The sequence below is a fragment of the Octodon degus genome, unplaced genomic scaffold (genome assembly GCF_000260255.1).
Source record: "Octodon degus isolate 3935 unplaced genomic scaffold, OctDeg1.0 scaffold00122, whole genome shotgun sequence".
Classification (NCBI taxonomy): Eukaryota; Metazoa; Chordata; class Mammalia; order Rodentia; family Octodontidae; genus Octodon; species Octodon degus.
In genome coordinates, this window is record NW_004524698.1 from 8143243 (window position 1) to 8159811 (window position 16569).

Genomic DNA, 16569 nt, shown 5'->3' on the forward strand with positions numbered 1-16569 from the left:
TCCCTAACCTCAGAGAAAAGAAGTTGAGCCTTGTGAAATCAGTGGACATCTGGCCTACAGATGCAGATAAAACACCAGCATGGTCACTCAACTATGGCAGTCATGAAGCTTCAGTGAAGATAGGACACTGTGGCTGTGGCAGGCTTTCTGGAAATACTGTGTACTGCTGAACATCAAGACAAAGAGGGGCCAATGAGATACCTCAGTAGACTAAGCACCTGCTTTGGCAAATGCAGGGACCAAGGTTTGGTGCCCGGTCCCATATGCTGTGCCAGCCCCGCCCCCCCAGTCTGGGCATGGTGGCACATGCCTGTAATCCCAGTGCTGAGGAGGCTGAAAACAGGAGGGTCACTACAAGTCTGAGCTACATATTAGGACCCTGTATCAAATACATAAATGAAAACAAAAAAAAAATGACAAAGAGGTCAAGGCCAGAAAGGTAATGAGAACCTTCCTGGTCCCAGGTTTTATCTCACATGTCCCTTTTGGCTGGTTCCGACTGGTACCTTACTGCTAAAATAACACTAATTATAAAAATAGAGCTTTCCTGAATCCTGAAGAAGGCTTTTTGTTTTCTTTGTTTTTCTGAGACAGAATCTTGCTATAGTCCACACTGGTCCTGAACTCATGGCAATCCTCTTGCCTCAGCTTCCCAGGTGCTGGGATATAGGTGTGTCGCAATGCCTGGCCTGAAAGATGTTTGGAATCCTCTGAAGTTTTAGCTGGTATTAGAAGTGAAAGCAAATGTGGCACCCAGGGCCGCAACCCTGGGCCTGGTTGAGTGACTCCAGGCAGCATGATCACACAACTTTGATGTAATGGCTAACAAGAACAATTTGATCTATTCAATAAAACTACTTCTATGAGGAAAGGTCTATGTCTTGCTTATCTGAGGCTCTTGCAAGATTTTTTTTTTTTTTTTGTGGAACCAGGGATTGAACTCAGGCCCTTGCGCTTGCAGGTAAGCGCTTATTCTACTGAGCTATCTCCCTGGCCCCTCTTACAAGATTTTTGAGATTAAAAAAATTAAGAAATGCTTTCATTCTCATTCACTTTATCTTACTCCTTCCAACTGAAACAAACTCCAACATTAAAAATAAAAGCGAAAAGGCCTTTCAGTAGTAAGAGCCTTTAGACAGCCTTGAAAAGAAAGATGCTTTTTTTGATTTTGTTTCTATGACACATTGGAGATGGGGGTCAGGAGCTGTATAGCAGAAGTGCCACTGAGTACTGATCACACACCAAGTCAGGCCTGTCTATAAGCACCTGGATAGGTACATCAGTTCTCTGGGACACATCCCTACTAGTCCAGGCCCTCGGCCCACCTCACCCCTGCACTTACATGTATTTGGAAACCATAGTTTCTCTGGACTGGATACTCTGTGACATCATAACATGTGGATAAGTCAATTTCCCCATCTAAGTCTGCTGCCTGCAGAAAGAAATGACAGGGTTATAGGAGATTTAAAAAGAGCCAAGAGTCTGGGCATTATGGCTCACGCCTGCAATCCCAGCACTAGGGAGGCTGAAATCCGGAGAATCACTATGAGTCTGAGCTGTGTAGTGAGACACTGTACCAAATACAGAAATGGAAAACAATAAAAAAATAAAAAAGAGCCAAGACCTAGCTGAACACATTTCCATAAACAACCTTCTGTACTGATCACATTCTTAACAGGAATGGCCCCTGACTCACATCCTGCAGAATCCAGGGCCCTTCCCCTGCCGCACTGACATCATCACTTTCCCATGTCACTGTCCAAGACAGTATATGCTAGTACTTCCCAGGTGTTGATGCAATAATTTCTTTACACTCTTAGAAACAGATGACCCGAAAGAGATTTTGTGTATTTATTATCTGTTGATGACATAGATAGACAGCTCATTTAATGACTGCATTCCACTCCTATTACTAAGTTGTTGAAAAAATTGGTCACTGATCAAGGAATTGTATATAGTATGTACATTACAATATTCAGAACAAAGAAATGGTCAAAGGAAACTCCATAAAAGGGCACAAAATTATATACTGCATAATCAGTAATAGTTACAAGTGCTGTGTAAACAAGCTGTACTCTGGGGCTCTATAAACAAGAAGTATAGAAGTATATGAGAAAAATAGATGGGTCACAAATCTGAAGAGTGTGCCCTTTTTCTAGATCCAAACAGTCATTAAACAGGTAGGTCCTTAACTGAATATTTTAGTGCCACACTAAATATAAAAATTTTAAGCATGTTTATTCATTTAAGAATAAAAATAAGATTTCATTTTCAAATTTAAAATATGATTAAAGATCATTAATGAAAATGTCTTTTGTGTGTGTTTCTGTATATTTCTTGCAGGTCTATCCTTAGAGATAAGAGCTGAATTCCCCTACTTCTTGATTCAGTTCTTTCAATGTATTGTTCTGGTTGATGTATATGAAGACAGAGTCTTCTCACACAGTCACACAGAAAAGGAAGGATTTTAATAGCCTTTTCTGGTAACTGTACTGGTTTACTTTGATGAACTCTAGTTTTTAAAAGGTTAGTTACAGTGTGGAATCTGACTCTGTCAATGAGTTTTTTGTGTTCTGTTCAAGGAAAATTTGAGCAAGGATCTGGGCAAGGTTGACCAGTCTGGGATTTTTTTTTCTCCATGTGAGGGTGTATTTAGAGGATCCTTGAGTGTACCAGGGAAATGGCAGAAGACATGTTTGCCAAATTGTTCAACAGAGTTTAAAATTTTTTGTAAGCTAAAAAACAAGGCTGGAGAAATGGCTCAGTAGAATAAGTGCTTCCCTGGCAAGCGCAAGGGCCTGAGTTCAATCCCCGGTTCTGCCAAAAAATAAAAACAAATAAAAAACAAAAACTCAAACAACCCTCCTGGTTGGTCTGGAATCAGTACTGTTGAAAAGCTCCCCCACCATATCCCATCCTTACCCAGAAGATGGGACAAGATTTACTTCGGTTCTCCCCAATGACTCAGTTCACCACAAAATCACTTTGTGAAAAACAAAAAGGCTGCTTAGCCTGAGTGTTCAAATTTCAGTGCCCTTCACAGAACAAAAACCAAAAGCTCCCCAAACCCACTCTATCAAGGTACCTAAACAGTGCCTCGAAAGACCATGACATCGCAATCAGTTGTGAGGCTGTCAAGGCTGGTCTGGTTGTGCTCACAGTTTCACCAGCCACAAACTGGAATGTACAACCTGGCAACAGGGACTCTCTTCCAAATATAACTGGAAATTTTAGCCCAGGAGAAAGCAGCAGCACTTAGGGAGCCCCAGGCCCCCAGGTGCCATCAGGTCCCTGTCTCCAGAGGACAAGGAAGCCAAGAAACTTACCTCCTCAGCCACAGAGTCCCTGTAGTATCTCAAGCTCTGATCAGCCAGGACAAACCAGTGTTTCTTCCACTAAAAATGAAGGACAAACAAAACAAAACAAAACAAAACAAAACAATCCTCAACTGTCATGAGCCAGAGTCTTAGGTAAAGCAGATAAAGCAGGACACAGGTAAAGCAGGACAGCTGGACCCATGTGGCAAGTAGCTCACAAGTGACACTGGTCAGGTGGTAGAGAGCTCTTCTGTGAAAAGGCAGCTGGGTGGGTCTAGGCTGGGGGTTCTGTGATCCACGGTGATAGGGCTGGTGACCAGTGCTTTGCAAGCCTCCATTCCAGCTTGAAGCTGCTGACAATGGGTGGGGCCCATCAAAATGGAAAGGTGGCTGTGAAAATGGCAACGAGAGCACAACATCTGGCTGGCTTGGATCTTTCCAATTGTGCCAGCAAGAGCAAACAAACCCTCTAGAGTACCAAGTCTTCACTGTGAGTAGCAAGGAAGGGAACTTGAGTCTTCAGGTAAGGCCACGGGCATTCAACACAGAAGAGAAAGAGAGGATGTTGGCACAAAGACTCAGAACGCAGAAGAGGAGCTTGGCTGAGGCTGCATAGGCTATGTTTCAAGGCCTCCAGGGCAAAGATCCAACAGTTTCCTCTTTGCTCTTGGGGAGACAGTGTACCACACAACAGGATTCTAGTCCTAAACAGGTCTTCCTACTTGAATCTGATGGCAACAATGGACCAGATTTTCTTCCCCTGGTGCCAAATACAGTCACTGCAGTCCTGAGAACTCTTACTTGGCTGCTTTGTATGGAAACACAAGCTAATCACAGAGTGAGGGGCCTCCCCATTCCCTGAGGGCTTCAAGAAAAAAACACTCCAAGTGGAAGGCTAGTGTTATAGAATATCCCAGGCTTAAAGCCCAGAGGTGTTGTTGGTAACTGGCAGATCTGGCTGGTGCCTTTTCAGAATTTCTACCACAGCTGTAGGTGGAAGTGAACCTATACAATCATAAATAGGAAGGGATCCCATCATTCAGTCTTAGTCTGTGAGTCAAGGGTGTGCAGAAGTAGAAGATGGAGCAAGGGTTCACAGACCTCAGACCATGGACAAGACCAGCTCTAACTCACACCTGCTCCCCAGCCCTTAAGGCCAGCAGTTGCATACACTCACCTGGCCATCCTCGTACTGTTTGGTCAGCCAGCCTTTCTTGAAATTCAGCAGGTCAGGCTGAGAAAGAGAAAAACAAAAACCAGAAAACAATTCAGCCTTAATCACAGACAAAGTATATCCAATAGGCCTGGTATTTTTGTTCAGATAAAGCGTGCACTAGAAAAAGGACTTTTGCTACCTGCCAGGCAAGCTATATACCCCCTCTTCTCCCTGAAAAGGCCACCTATGGGCCATGTGCATCATCAAGAAAGGAGACTCCAGGTGAGCATGGTGGGCATGACCTCACTGGCTGTGGGTAGCAGAAACATGGTCTAGCTAGTTGCCTCAAGAAATTCTGTTTCAGCCTACACAGTCAACCACTGCTTAGCCTGTTTGGGGCAGAGAACTGGCCCAGGTGTAGAGCCTAGTACATTGTTTGTAAAGAGGAATGAATACAGGGATGGCTGAAAAGAGAATACAGGCTCTTGCACAAGCTACAGAAGATAAAAACCAGAGGCTTTAAAAGGCAGAGACCACCTTTGGTGTTGCGAAGAGGCAGCAGCACTGCCCAGATCCTCAGGCTATTCCTCCATCAGGAGGAAGTTCAGTCTCCACCAATTGTGGGACAGAAGACCAGCAAGGAAGCAGACAGTAGGACTGGGGCACAGAGACGGCCTGAGAGAACACAATACTAGGATACACGCATCCCATCTGACTTGAGACCCTTACCCATCACATAGCCCACCTGTGAGGCTAAGCTCCAGACAGCCTAGTCATGTCTTCTCTGGCCCCAGCCACTCCAGTTTTCTATAGCCATTCTGATCAGAAACTGGCTTTGCTATCTCTTAACATTACAAGGTCAGTAAGGGAGTTAGAACAGGTGAGAAGTAGAACAACTATCAGAACAGAGTGTTTTAAGAGCCCCTGCTCCATTATGAAGGGACAACAGTGGACTGCTGCCTGACCTAGGATGACCACCAGAGATAAGTCCCTCAGCACAACTCTGCTTTAACTCCTACTTCACACCAGACTGCCCTTTGCCCAGTTTATGAAGTACCCAACAGAAACTAACAATGAGGAATTGGAATGCCCTAGTCCAGATAACCATGAAGAGCGACAATCCCTGTTGGGTACACTCAGCCATCATTGTATAGGAGGCCTGGGATACTCTCCATTCCTTAGGTCACTCAGCCTTGCTGTGGATCTGTAAGCCATAGATTCTCAAACTCTGAGCTGTGATTAGGTCACTGCACCCATATTTCCTTAGAGGAACAGGGCAATTAGATCCCTGTAGAACTGTAGATCTTCTATCTGGGTTTTGGCTGACTGTTGAGGGCAGCAGCCACCAGTCAAGTTAACAGCAAAACTGGTCTGTTTCAGGATGAGAGGTGGGGAGTAGGCCCAGTATCTGCAAGTTAGAGACAGACAGAGTACAGAGAAGCTGAGCTACATTTCACGGGTGTCCATGCCCCAGCTCTGAGCACCCTTTTGGTTCCTCAGCCATTGCCATTCCAGGTCCAGTGGGAGGAACTGGGCAAGCCTTGTTTTTCCTCTGTAATCCTGAGAGCAGCATGATACGGCTCCTGCTTCCAAAGTGCCACAAAAACAAACAACTCGAATGAGAAGACAAGAGGGCCCATTTTGCACAGACTCCCAAAGTTGAGATTCCGTGGCAAGGCCAAGACAGCCTCCTGCGTGCAGACCTCTAGAGTTTAAAATGCTATTGGATTCCTTGAGGGGAACTCAAGGTGCCATTACCCAGCTGGAATCCATGCTCATGATGGCATCAAAGATTAGGTGCTAGTCCCTGGTTCTGCACAGCCCAGGAAAGGGAATAAACACACAGGATGTTTCTGATGGACTAAAGGCCAGTGGGTGGGGGCTCACACATGAGGACCCATGGACAGAGACAAGACAGTGGCCTACTGGCCAAAGCAGCAGTGGTGACAGCAGATCTCTCCAGAGAACCAGATGCACGGCCCGGGCTCACCGTCATGGAGGACTCCGTGGACCTCCTGTCCAGTGACTTTGCTCTTCGGTGTGGAGACAGGGGGGAGGCCGAAGCATCTGTGAGAGGAGCTGTGGGGGTTTCGCTGATGAAGTCCTGTGGCAGAGAGCAGCCGCCAGTCAGTATAGCCCAGAGCAGTGTGGGCAGGCCAATCAGGTTGTTTGTCCCTCTTTGAGCAGGAAAGGGCCTCTCGTGCTGCCAGCCAGGGCCAGTGCTGTCAGGCACCCACTGCAAGTCTGCGATGGCCCAGGTTCTGAGATGCCCTTGCTGTTAGGACACCCTTTTATTTTGGGTGCTTAGTTACCATCACTCTCCTGGCCCCATCCCATCCTCCAGCTCCCAGGGTCACAGAAGGCACTGTAGCAGTGAGTGTGGCTGGTAGTGGATACCTCATGAGTAAGAGAGAAGCCAGGAAGAAAGAATAACTCAAGCACAGGAGCTATAAAAGAGGCAGGTGGGAGCATGCCCAAGAGCAAGAGGACTGCGGGGCTGACCTACCCCATAGATCAAGCAGAGGAATAAAGGTACAGCTGCTGCCCAAAAGTCAGGAAGGAAGAAAGGCATGTTCAACCTTGTGGGAGGCTGCCTTAGAAAGGAAGACAAGCGTCTATGACATGGGATCTAAAACTCATTCAGTGCCTCCAGAAGGGTAGAGCTCTGAAAGGAAGATGCAGAATATAGCTAGCCCCCTAAGAGGCTTATTAACTGGAGAAGACTAGACAATGGAGGCCTGGCAGAATCACATCCCCAGCTTTAAGGAAGGTGGTAGGGACACAGGACATGTGAGCATGTAATATCTGGATCACAAAGTACCCACAGGCCCACCTGGGCCTCTGAGCTCCAGCCCCAGTAGCTCACCCGCTTCCTGGGGAATGTTCTCTTTTCACTTCGGCCCTGGCGAGTGTCACTGGATGGGGAGAGCCCAGCTGACAGGTTTGTCTCCATGTGCTCTGCCTTTTCAATGTCCAATGCTTCAAATTTCTCAATTACCTGGGACCTTCTGTAAGAAAAGACAAGAGGCTGCTCAGATGAGGGCAAGTCTTTTCTGTTCCCAAGGTAGCTTGGTCTTAAATGGAATAGGTGCTTCCTGCAGCCACTTATCTACGCCAGGCCCACCTGGCTGTCTCAGTGTCAGCATCTCTCAGCTTCCTTGTAGAGCATCACATGGCACTGACCAAATTTCCTGGCACAATGTTAGTCAGCCTGAGTCCCATCTATATCCTGTCCATGAGTGTTGAAACAGCTTGAGGTACAGTCCTCCCTGCCATGTCCACACTCGTTCCACCCCATGCTGGAGGCCCCACAGGCTGTCATGCTGACCTGTGTGGCTGAACATAGCTTGTCACTAGCATCCTTGCCTGAGCAACAGACACAATCAGAAGGCACTACCACCTTGGAGGTGCTCTGCACCACAGCATCTCTCCACAATCACAAGGTAGTCCCTATCCAAATGCACCCAAATTTTAATAGGCAAGAGGCCCATGAATTAGCATTTCTGCCAACTGTTAAAAGGAATCAAAAACCAAATTAAAAACAAAGCAGGTTGATTCATATGAGAGGGCTGGTGGCCTTGTCAGGTGGTCTACTGCCGACGGAGCTGAGATGGGAGCGAAGCGGGTGGAGAAGGTGCAAACGCCACAGCGACACAGCAGAAGGCGGAGAGGGTAAGACCTGAAAGAAAACAAGGCTGGAAAATGAATAAACAGAAAAGAACTGCTTATAAAATCAAATAATGGTAAATCAAAATTACTCAAAGAATTGAAGAAATAAAAACCCAAGGTGATTGTGGAAGAGGGAGAAGAAACCATGATTGTACCATAGTCCTAGAATCACCACAGTGGGTTAGTCAGGGAGGCTCTCATTCTTGAGGTTGCCCACCCCACGAGGGAACATGGGATTGGGACTTGGATATGGCGAAGAGCAGCCCCTCTTCCCCAGAGCCAAGGCCTACACTCCAAGGCACATCTCAATCCCCTTATGGGGAGGGATTCACTTCACTGAGAACCAAGTGGAAGTGAGTAAAGGTTTCCCACCGCCAGACTAAGACCTAACTAGGAGGAAGTGGAAGAGGAAGTGGCTTAGATCCTATAGGGCCTGAGCCCCAAGAGGGTACCAGCTAGGGGGCAAAGGTCTGAGGCACTAGGCTCTGCTTTCTCCTCTTTAGCTTCCTCACAAGCGTTTCTTCAGCAAGGGGCTTGTGCTGGACCAGCTTGATGCAGCAGCAGCTGAGGGGGGCAGCAGAGGATGCAGACTGAGAACAGGGTGCTACAGAAGCTGCTGGAGTCACTGGGCTTTAAGGAAAGCTTTGGTGACTGCAGGCACACCACAGGTAAACCACCACAGATAAACCACTGTGAGGGGTCATGGTGTCCAGTTCCTGCTTACTGTGGGGCATAGAAAAGTAGCAAGTGTTGTGCTGGGCCAGAACTGCATGCAAGTTGCATGCTGTGGAGCTATGGGGATCCAGGTAGAAGTGTCAAAGATGAGACAAGGGAAGGCACTTGCTGCAGCTGCTTCACGTGGCTCTTGAGAGATGCTGTGAGACCACAGGCTCAGGCAACCTCTGCCATAGTCCTCTGTATAGGTGACAAGTTACCGATATGACACTCGTGAAGTATCACAAGTGTGACAGCAATCACCTCACACAGGCAGCATCGAAGACTAGGTACTACTTCCTGCAGCAACTGACTTCCCAGTGAATTAACTGCAATGTGATGAGGGTGAAAGGTCAGGACCACAGGGCACTCACCCTCCTGTTAATCACCAGCAGTCCCACCAGGGCTCTCCTGCACTCAGCAGTCAGAGAAAACTCCCTGTTCAAGAATCATTGGCAAAGGCTCCAGGTGTCTGAAAAGCAGACACCTGGGAACCTAGAGCATGTTGTGTTCAGACAGGACTGCAGATCAGCTTAGCCAAGGCTTGTCAAGAAACTGACAACTGGTCTTAGCTGTCCAGCTTCAAGGCAGGCCTGTCCTGGTTGTGGCTGATGTCCTGCCACTTTGGAGATGCTCTAATTTGCCAATGGACAGGATCAAATCCAGCACAGGGTGGTTTATTTGGGATCCAGTGGGTGGGCCTCAGAGAATAACAGCAGTCATTCAGAGATCATTCGGGTTAGTGAGGAGGAGAAAGTCACAAAGTTAGAATGCTGAGGGGAGCTCAAGGTGCCATTACCAGCTGGAATCCATGCTCATGATGGCAGAAAGCATGCAAGAGCAAAGCCTCAGAGATCACATCTATCTTAGGCCAACAGATGAGAATCAGTTCAAAAGAAATTTCCTCAATAAGTGGCCAAGCCAAGCAGGTGTGCAGAATGTTAATTCTGTGGTCTAGCGCTAATCCAGCATTTCTACTGGTTATTTCTACTCAGAAGCCACCACAACACACAGCCTGCTGCCAGCCAGCACAAAGCCTCCCCTGCCTGTTCTGCCAGCTTCCTCAATCACTAGCAAGACTCTCTACTTGCATGTTTGCTTACAAAAAGACTATGAGCCCCCATCCTATGTCCCATCAAGGGAGCAAGGACTTCCCACTAAGGACCCCCCCCCCCAGCCACTTACTGGGACAGTCATCCTGTTTCTGGGCTGTGGTTTTCATATGTACAAACTAGAGGTGGTAAGAGCAGGCACCTTGTTGAACTACCAATGAAATGTGAGGACAGTCAATTGTGTGGAGATTTTTGCTTCCACTTTTCTCAAGATCAACAACTCAGGAAGTTTTCCTTTTCTTGGAATTTGATCTGAAGGCCCACAGGCCCTCTGTCTGGGACATTAGGATGGGCAGGTGGGGCTGTCAGTTAACATGGCCTAAGGAAAGGGAGCAGGAGATAAAGATACCTCCTCAGATCCGTCTTATCCCACCCTGCAAGAAACAAAAGCCCATGCCCCATTCCCCACCCCCAACAGCATGTCTTTTTTTGAGATAGAATTTCACTATGCAGTTAAGGCTGGCTTTGAATTTACTTTTAGCCTAGGCTAGCCTAAACTCAAGAGTGATCCTTCTGCCTCAGTCTCCCCACTGCTGACCCAACAGCATGTCTAACTCTGAGCTTTAGGCTGTGCCCAATTACGGAAGACACTGTGGACAAAAATTCTTGAACTTAAATCAGTCTCTTTTCTGGAAAGCAAAGTTCTTTGGAAACCTAATGAAAACTATGGGTTTTCTCTCCAGAAAATTACGCCTAAATTACTTGGGGACAGTGGTCATAGACCTCTAGGCATCTATCCAGAGCCAAGTGAGGAGCCATCTAGTCTAGGAAAAAAACCCATTATAGATAGTGGGGCACCTTTTGAGGGGCACTTGAGTATCTGTCCAGGTCTAAGCCTGGGGAAGCCTCAGGTGGAAATCTGAAGGGCAGGTAGGAGCTTCCTCTTCTTCGACAGCAGTGAATTTTCTCTGTCCCTAGCCAGGATTCCATACTCACTGCTCCCCAGAAGCAGGGCTTCACTCTGTCTTCCATTTTAAGTAAGAGGGCAGTAGTGATACCATCAGGCATGTGTTAGATTCATAGGCCTCCTTGGGCTTCCCTGTGGATCATGAGAAGTATGTCCTCAAGGGAGGAGCCTGTGATGCCCTTGCACTTCCTCAATGCTCTCTGCCCATTCTAGGACTACCAGGTAAAGAAGGCCTGTGCCCATCTGCAGCTCTAACATTATCTCAGAGAACAGAAATGGGCCAACAAGCATCAGACCCTACATAAGGCAGCTGAAAATGCACCAGGGGCCTCAAAGGTACCAATTCTGGAGGCACTGGCCACAATAGTCTAGGCCTCTGGATGCTCGGAAATTCTGCATCTGGTTGCCAGGAGCTGTGTTCTTATGCTGTTCAAGATCCATAGAGAGGTACTCCATACTCTAAACAAAAATTCATTTGCCCAAAATGAATTAAAAATCCATTTGCTTAGGGAGTGTGTGTGCATGCATGAGTGATGTGTGAGAACATGTATGTAGGCATGTGTATGTGTATGTGCACACAACCATAGGACAGTACAGCCTTCTAATCCCTTCCTTACCTCCGCTCGTTGCCAAATAGACGGGCCACCTCTTCCCTGCCAGGGCTCCGGGCCCGAGTCCTACGCTCCAGTCGCCTTCTCTCCACCTGGAAGGCTTCTCGGTGGCTGATCCTGATGGCCTTAGGGACGTCGGCCAGGGCAGCATACTGCCTGGTGGCTTTAAAGGCAAAGGTGCTCCCCAGTCTCTCTGTCCCCCGCCCCCCAGTGCTGCTGGAGTCCACGTTGGTAGAGGGCCGGCTAGCCTCTTCCAGGGAGCTGAGAGAGATGCTGCAGACCATTCGGCTGGAGTCTTGAGGACCTGAGGAGTGAAGGGGATGACCAAACTTCTGGGAGAGTGATTTGGAATAACTGTACCTGTTGCTGGGAGTGCTAGGGCTAGGAGGGGAGTGCAGGGACAGCTGCTGCTCCTCAGCCTTCAAGTCCTGCTTGGTCTTTTCCAGTGAGAAGTAGCCACTCTCCACCCTATCTTTGCGGCCACAGTCCATGCGGTCACTACTCATGGTGCTCTCCTCTGGAACAGAGAAGGGAAAGAGGTCATACTCAGCCTGCTGCTAGCTGCATTGTAAGAAAGCCTTAAAAATTTCACATAAGTTCTCCAAAAGGGCCACTTCTCCATCTATCTCCAATGCTTACTGGAGACTGTTCAAGGGCAGAGTTGGGAGGAAAGAACTATGGAATGGAAAGGAGCCATTCTCTGTATTTTTCCCCCTTATCCACATCTTCCTGGAATCTGGCCCAGATTGGTGGGTGGGCCCTTCATGCTTAGTCTGTGGCTGGGAAGGTACAGCAGGACTCCAACCCAAGAGGAAAGACATCCCACCAAGTGCTTATGAAATCTTGAGAAGGAAACCAATGGCCAACCACTCAGGCTCTCAAATGTAGGGTTGACAGGAACAGAGGTTTCTGAAGACGTGAGATAGAGTGGACATATTGTTAATGGGATGAGTGCATTACCAAAGAACTCAGCCAATGTGCCCACAGCAAGTGTAAAATGCAATGCAGCACTGACCCACTGAGCCGGCCCCTAGAGTGCACCTGTTCTCCATGACCTGGACAAAGTATGAATGGGGAAAGCCAACTTGTTGCAGAACCTAGGTTCTGAGACCAGAGAGAGAGACAAAAAGTCCACAATGGCAATTCCAAAACCTCAGTGGAGAGGGCACAGTAATAGCAGTTTCTTCTTCCCCAGAACTCTCTTCCCTCACTGTAGCCAGGTCCAGGGCAGGATGGGGACAGAGAAGAAAGGGATAAGACTGTCCTAACTACTGCTGGTCTCAAGACAATGTGGGCACTGTGGGCTAAGACAGCTATAAGAACAAAATCATGGTGCAAGAAGAGGCCTCTTACACAAGGCCCTTGCTATATACAGCCTTTTTCATTCTTCTGACATCTGCCTGGGGATGGAAGAGTAGGTGCTATTTTCCTTTTCACATATGAGCTTTAACAGCTAGAAGGGACAAGGCCAAGACCACAGCTTGTGCACAAAGAGAAAGTAATGTCCAGGACCCCGCCAGAGCTCTATAGGCTCCAGACCAAGTCCACAAGTGAGGTTCTGTACGCTGGGATGAGGCTCTATAAGATGGGGGAACAGGACATGCAGGCAGGCTAGCCAGGCATCTCTCACCTTCTTTGTTCTCCAGCCCTGGTTCCCGCAGGGAGCTGGCAGAAGGCTGGTTCTGTCTGGGACTCTGAGCTGGACTCAAGTTGCTCCCATCAGGCTGGTCCTTGACCCTCATTTCTTCCTGCCAGAGCGTGGATTTGGTGGTGGGGACTTTTTCTGCACTGGGAATGCTGCTGCTGTTGCTGGTGACAGCTACCTTGGCAGGTCCAGGCTCCTGGGGAGACAGTGGTGTCAGTGGGGACATCTGAGCAAACAATCTAAGCTGGTTCACATGTCCTGGCAGCCCAGCTATGGGGGTTGCCAGATGAGCTACATAGTTTTAGAGTCCAGGAAGCTCCAGAAGGGTACTCCATGCATCCTTTCACAGAGGAAAGCTGTGAAACACAGAGGAAGCTCCATCCCATTGGCACAATGACCTTCTCAGCTCTGGAGCACTGCAGTGCCTGATCCAAGTGGCCTCATGCCATCTTGGAAAATATAGCAGAAAGACCTTAAATATAGCAGAGTCCTCTCACCAAACACATGCCAGCTCTCCCCATCCATGCAGCTAATCAATACACAGAACAGTGACCCAGACATAAAGGAGAAAACCAGAGAAATTGATTTGTAGTCATCATTCCTAGACTTCCAGGTACTTTAGAAACCAACATGTAGAGATAGAACAGGGTGAAGAAGGAGAATTTGCCTTTAAGACAGGCCCACTATCATCTGCAGAACCTCAGTGAATGCAGAGAACAAGTTTTCATGGCAGCTAAGCTTGGCCAGTCCTGTGGTCTCACCTGCCTTCCTTCTACCTTTGAACCTAAGAAACTAAAATGGAATACCCAGACACTATGTGAAGGAAAGAATCATCAATATAAGCCAAATGTTAGTCCCTAAATGCTCATGCCCCACACCTTCATGTGTGGAGATCATATCCTGCCAATCAAGGACACTAAGAGGTAAGTGATTAGGTCACAAGTGAAGATTGGGTATCTTATACAAGAGGCCTTTGAGAAAGGGCCTTACCATGTGAGCAGTAAGTAGGCCCTCACCAGACTGTAGATCTCCTGCCGCCTTACCTTGGACTTCTGAATCTGCATGGCAGTGAGAAAGTAAGGGCCTATTGTTTTTTTTTTTTTTTTCTTTTTCTTTTTTTTTTTCGGAACTGAGGATTGAACTCAGGCCCTTGTGCTTGCCAGGGAAGCGCTTATTCTACTAAGCCATCACCCCAGCCCCAAAAGGATCTACAGTTTAAGCCACCCTGTCTGTGGTATTTTGTTACAACAGCAGGAATAGACTAAGACAACAAATATCTCACTCAAATCTGCAAACATGCGCATACTCACACATATCTATGTGCAAATGCTCTTTCTTATATAAGCTAGAACCACGGAAGTAGTCTGGACAGGAAATGCATCAATTCCCATTTCCCCAGGGTACAGAAGTGGTGCCACCCCCAAACCATGCATGTGCAAGACGGATACCTAGGCAGACACTGGGCATTTAGCTCCTAAGTATGCAGAGAACTGAACTCCAAAACACACAGCTCTGATGAAGGCTCGTGCTATGTTTTGAATCTGGAGCATTCCCGAAAGGCTTAAGTTTTAAAGGCCTGGTCCTTAATCAGGAATGCTACAAAGAGGTGGTAGAACCTTTAAGAGGCAGGACCTAGTTGGAAGAGGTGAGTCATGAGAAGAATACCTCTGAAAAGGCTATTTAGTTCCTGGACAACTCCTCCTTCCTGGTCACCATTAGGTGAGTAGCTTTGTTCTACTATATACTCCTAGCTGTGATGTTAAGTCTCATCATGAGCTTAGAAACAATGGGACCAGCGAGAAAAAGGACTGAAATCTCTGTAACTGTAGGCTAAAAGAACCTTTCTTCCTTTAAATTTTCTCAGCTATTATCATAGTAATGTAAAGCTAACAAACACAGCAAGACTGCAATCCCCACCTGTCTTGCAAAGCCAGCTCTTTCCCTGGCCCAACCATTTCCCTGAAGAAGGAAACAGCTAAGAAGATGGTACTGGGATAACCGGCGTGCTTCACCACACTCAGTCTCAGTGGATGGCTCAACACACACAGAGGCAGGACCCGTGTGGCATGTGATGCTGGGGATCAAACTACACTCCCTGCGCTTGCCTAAGTAGGTGCTTAGTCCACTGAGCGATCTCGCCAGTCTGGCTTTGGTCTCTTTAAAAGTGTTTCAGGTTGCCAAATACAGGACATACATAAATACCCATATTCCCTTCCCACCCTGGTGGCCCAGACTCATTTTCTGAAATTTCTCTTGGGCTACCTCTGGATTGGGCCCCCAGTGAGGGTCACAGATGACCAGGTAGTGTACATGTTTGTGTGTACATGCACAGACCTAAGATGAACATCAGGTTATCTGTTAGTAGCTACATCAGGGATTGCATTATCTAAGCTCACCAAACCTGGCAGGAGTTATTTCAAGGATGAAGAGACATAGTGCCTTTTTATGTCAGGACCAGAAAGGGCAACTTGGGGGTCCAAGCATTTCTACCACTATGTGCACCAAAACAAGAGGAAGGGTGGGGGAAGGGCAGGGTACTGGATAGTGTGTCTGCTCCAAAGTTGTTGCCAGATTTGCAAGGATCCCAGGCCTCACTGGATGCAAGCAAGCCAGGAGGCTCTTCCCCAGGCCCAAGACCAATACCTGACCACTTATTTGGCTCAGAGTCATTGTTGACCAACTCCCACACTTGAAACTCCATGGAAAAAGTCAACTTCAGCTTTTTCAAAGTGATACAGGATTCTCCTGACAGTTTCTGAATGTCTGCCATGTAGACACATCTGGAGAGCAGCCCCATGGCCACCCTGCCCCTCAGCAAGCACACCACCCTGACTAAACAGTGGGGAAGCTCATTTCTAGGCAAAGACACTTTTATTCTTCTGAGTAGGTAGATGAGACACTGGGTTGGGCTGAGTATGGCCACAAGGACCCTTCTATTTCCACAGTGTAGGACTGGGCTCAAATTGCACAGACTCAGCCTAGGGCTGAGGAAGGAATAAAGTGCCTGGGTTTTCTCTGTACTATTTCTTAGATGGGCAGCGCTGCCCAAGGCTGTCACTGCCCCATTGATATCTGTGTTGTTCATCAAAGCTGCTGAGAAAGTTTCAAAGTAAGAGAAACATGATATGGAACCCTTTCTCTGGAAGGGTGTCAGAGAAGGCCTCTCTCTTCCCTGGTATGAAAATGGAGCACAGGATCCAACGGGACTGGAGATCTCTGACCTGGAGTGTGTTTAGAGGTGAGGGGTGGGGACAACAGACACCCTCCCCAGAAAATAAGATTTCTGGGAAGGAGAGAGAGCCATTTTAATGTGCACAAGTTATTATTGGTGGTGGTGGTAGTGGTGGTCTCACAGACAGGCCAGCTGTTTTATAGTTCCCTGCCAGGGGCCAAGAGCCTGGGGCTGGGAGACGAGAGGATCCAGCTGGCTAATGGGCC

At 47.7% G+C, this 16569-nt stretch overlaps 1 protein-coding gene across 9 annotated transcripts in view; it reads right to left on the minus strand.

The window, feature by feature from the left end:
* The window catches only part of Mprip (myosin phosphatase Rho interacting protein), a 155361-nt gene that overhangs the window by 31289 nt on the left and 107503 nt on the right, over window positions 1-16569 (minus strand). For 2 of the 9 annotated variants that reach the window (XM_023700151.1, XM_023700148.1), the window contains exons 6-13: window positions 13117-13327; window positions 12324-12395; window positions 11493-12003; window positions 7340-7481; window positions 6464-6577; window positions 4495-4551; window positions 3327-3395; window positions 1343-1432 (exon numbers count right to left, since the gene is read on the minus strand). In XM_023700151.1, coding sequence (XP_023555919.1) covers window positions 1343-1432; window positions 3327-3395; window positions 4495-4551; window positions 6464-6577; window positions 7340-7481; window positions 11493-12003; window positions 12324-12395; window positions 13117-13327 — 1266 coding nt within the window. The remainder of the gene's footprint in view (window positions 1-1342; window positions 1433-3326; window positions 3396-4494; window positions 4552-6463; window positions 6578-7339; window positions 7482-11492; window positions 12004-12323; window positions 12396-13116; window positions 13328-16569) is intronic. The other 7 variants (XM_004640309.3, XM_004640310.2, XM_023700154.1 and 4 more) reach the window with 5 other exon arrangements.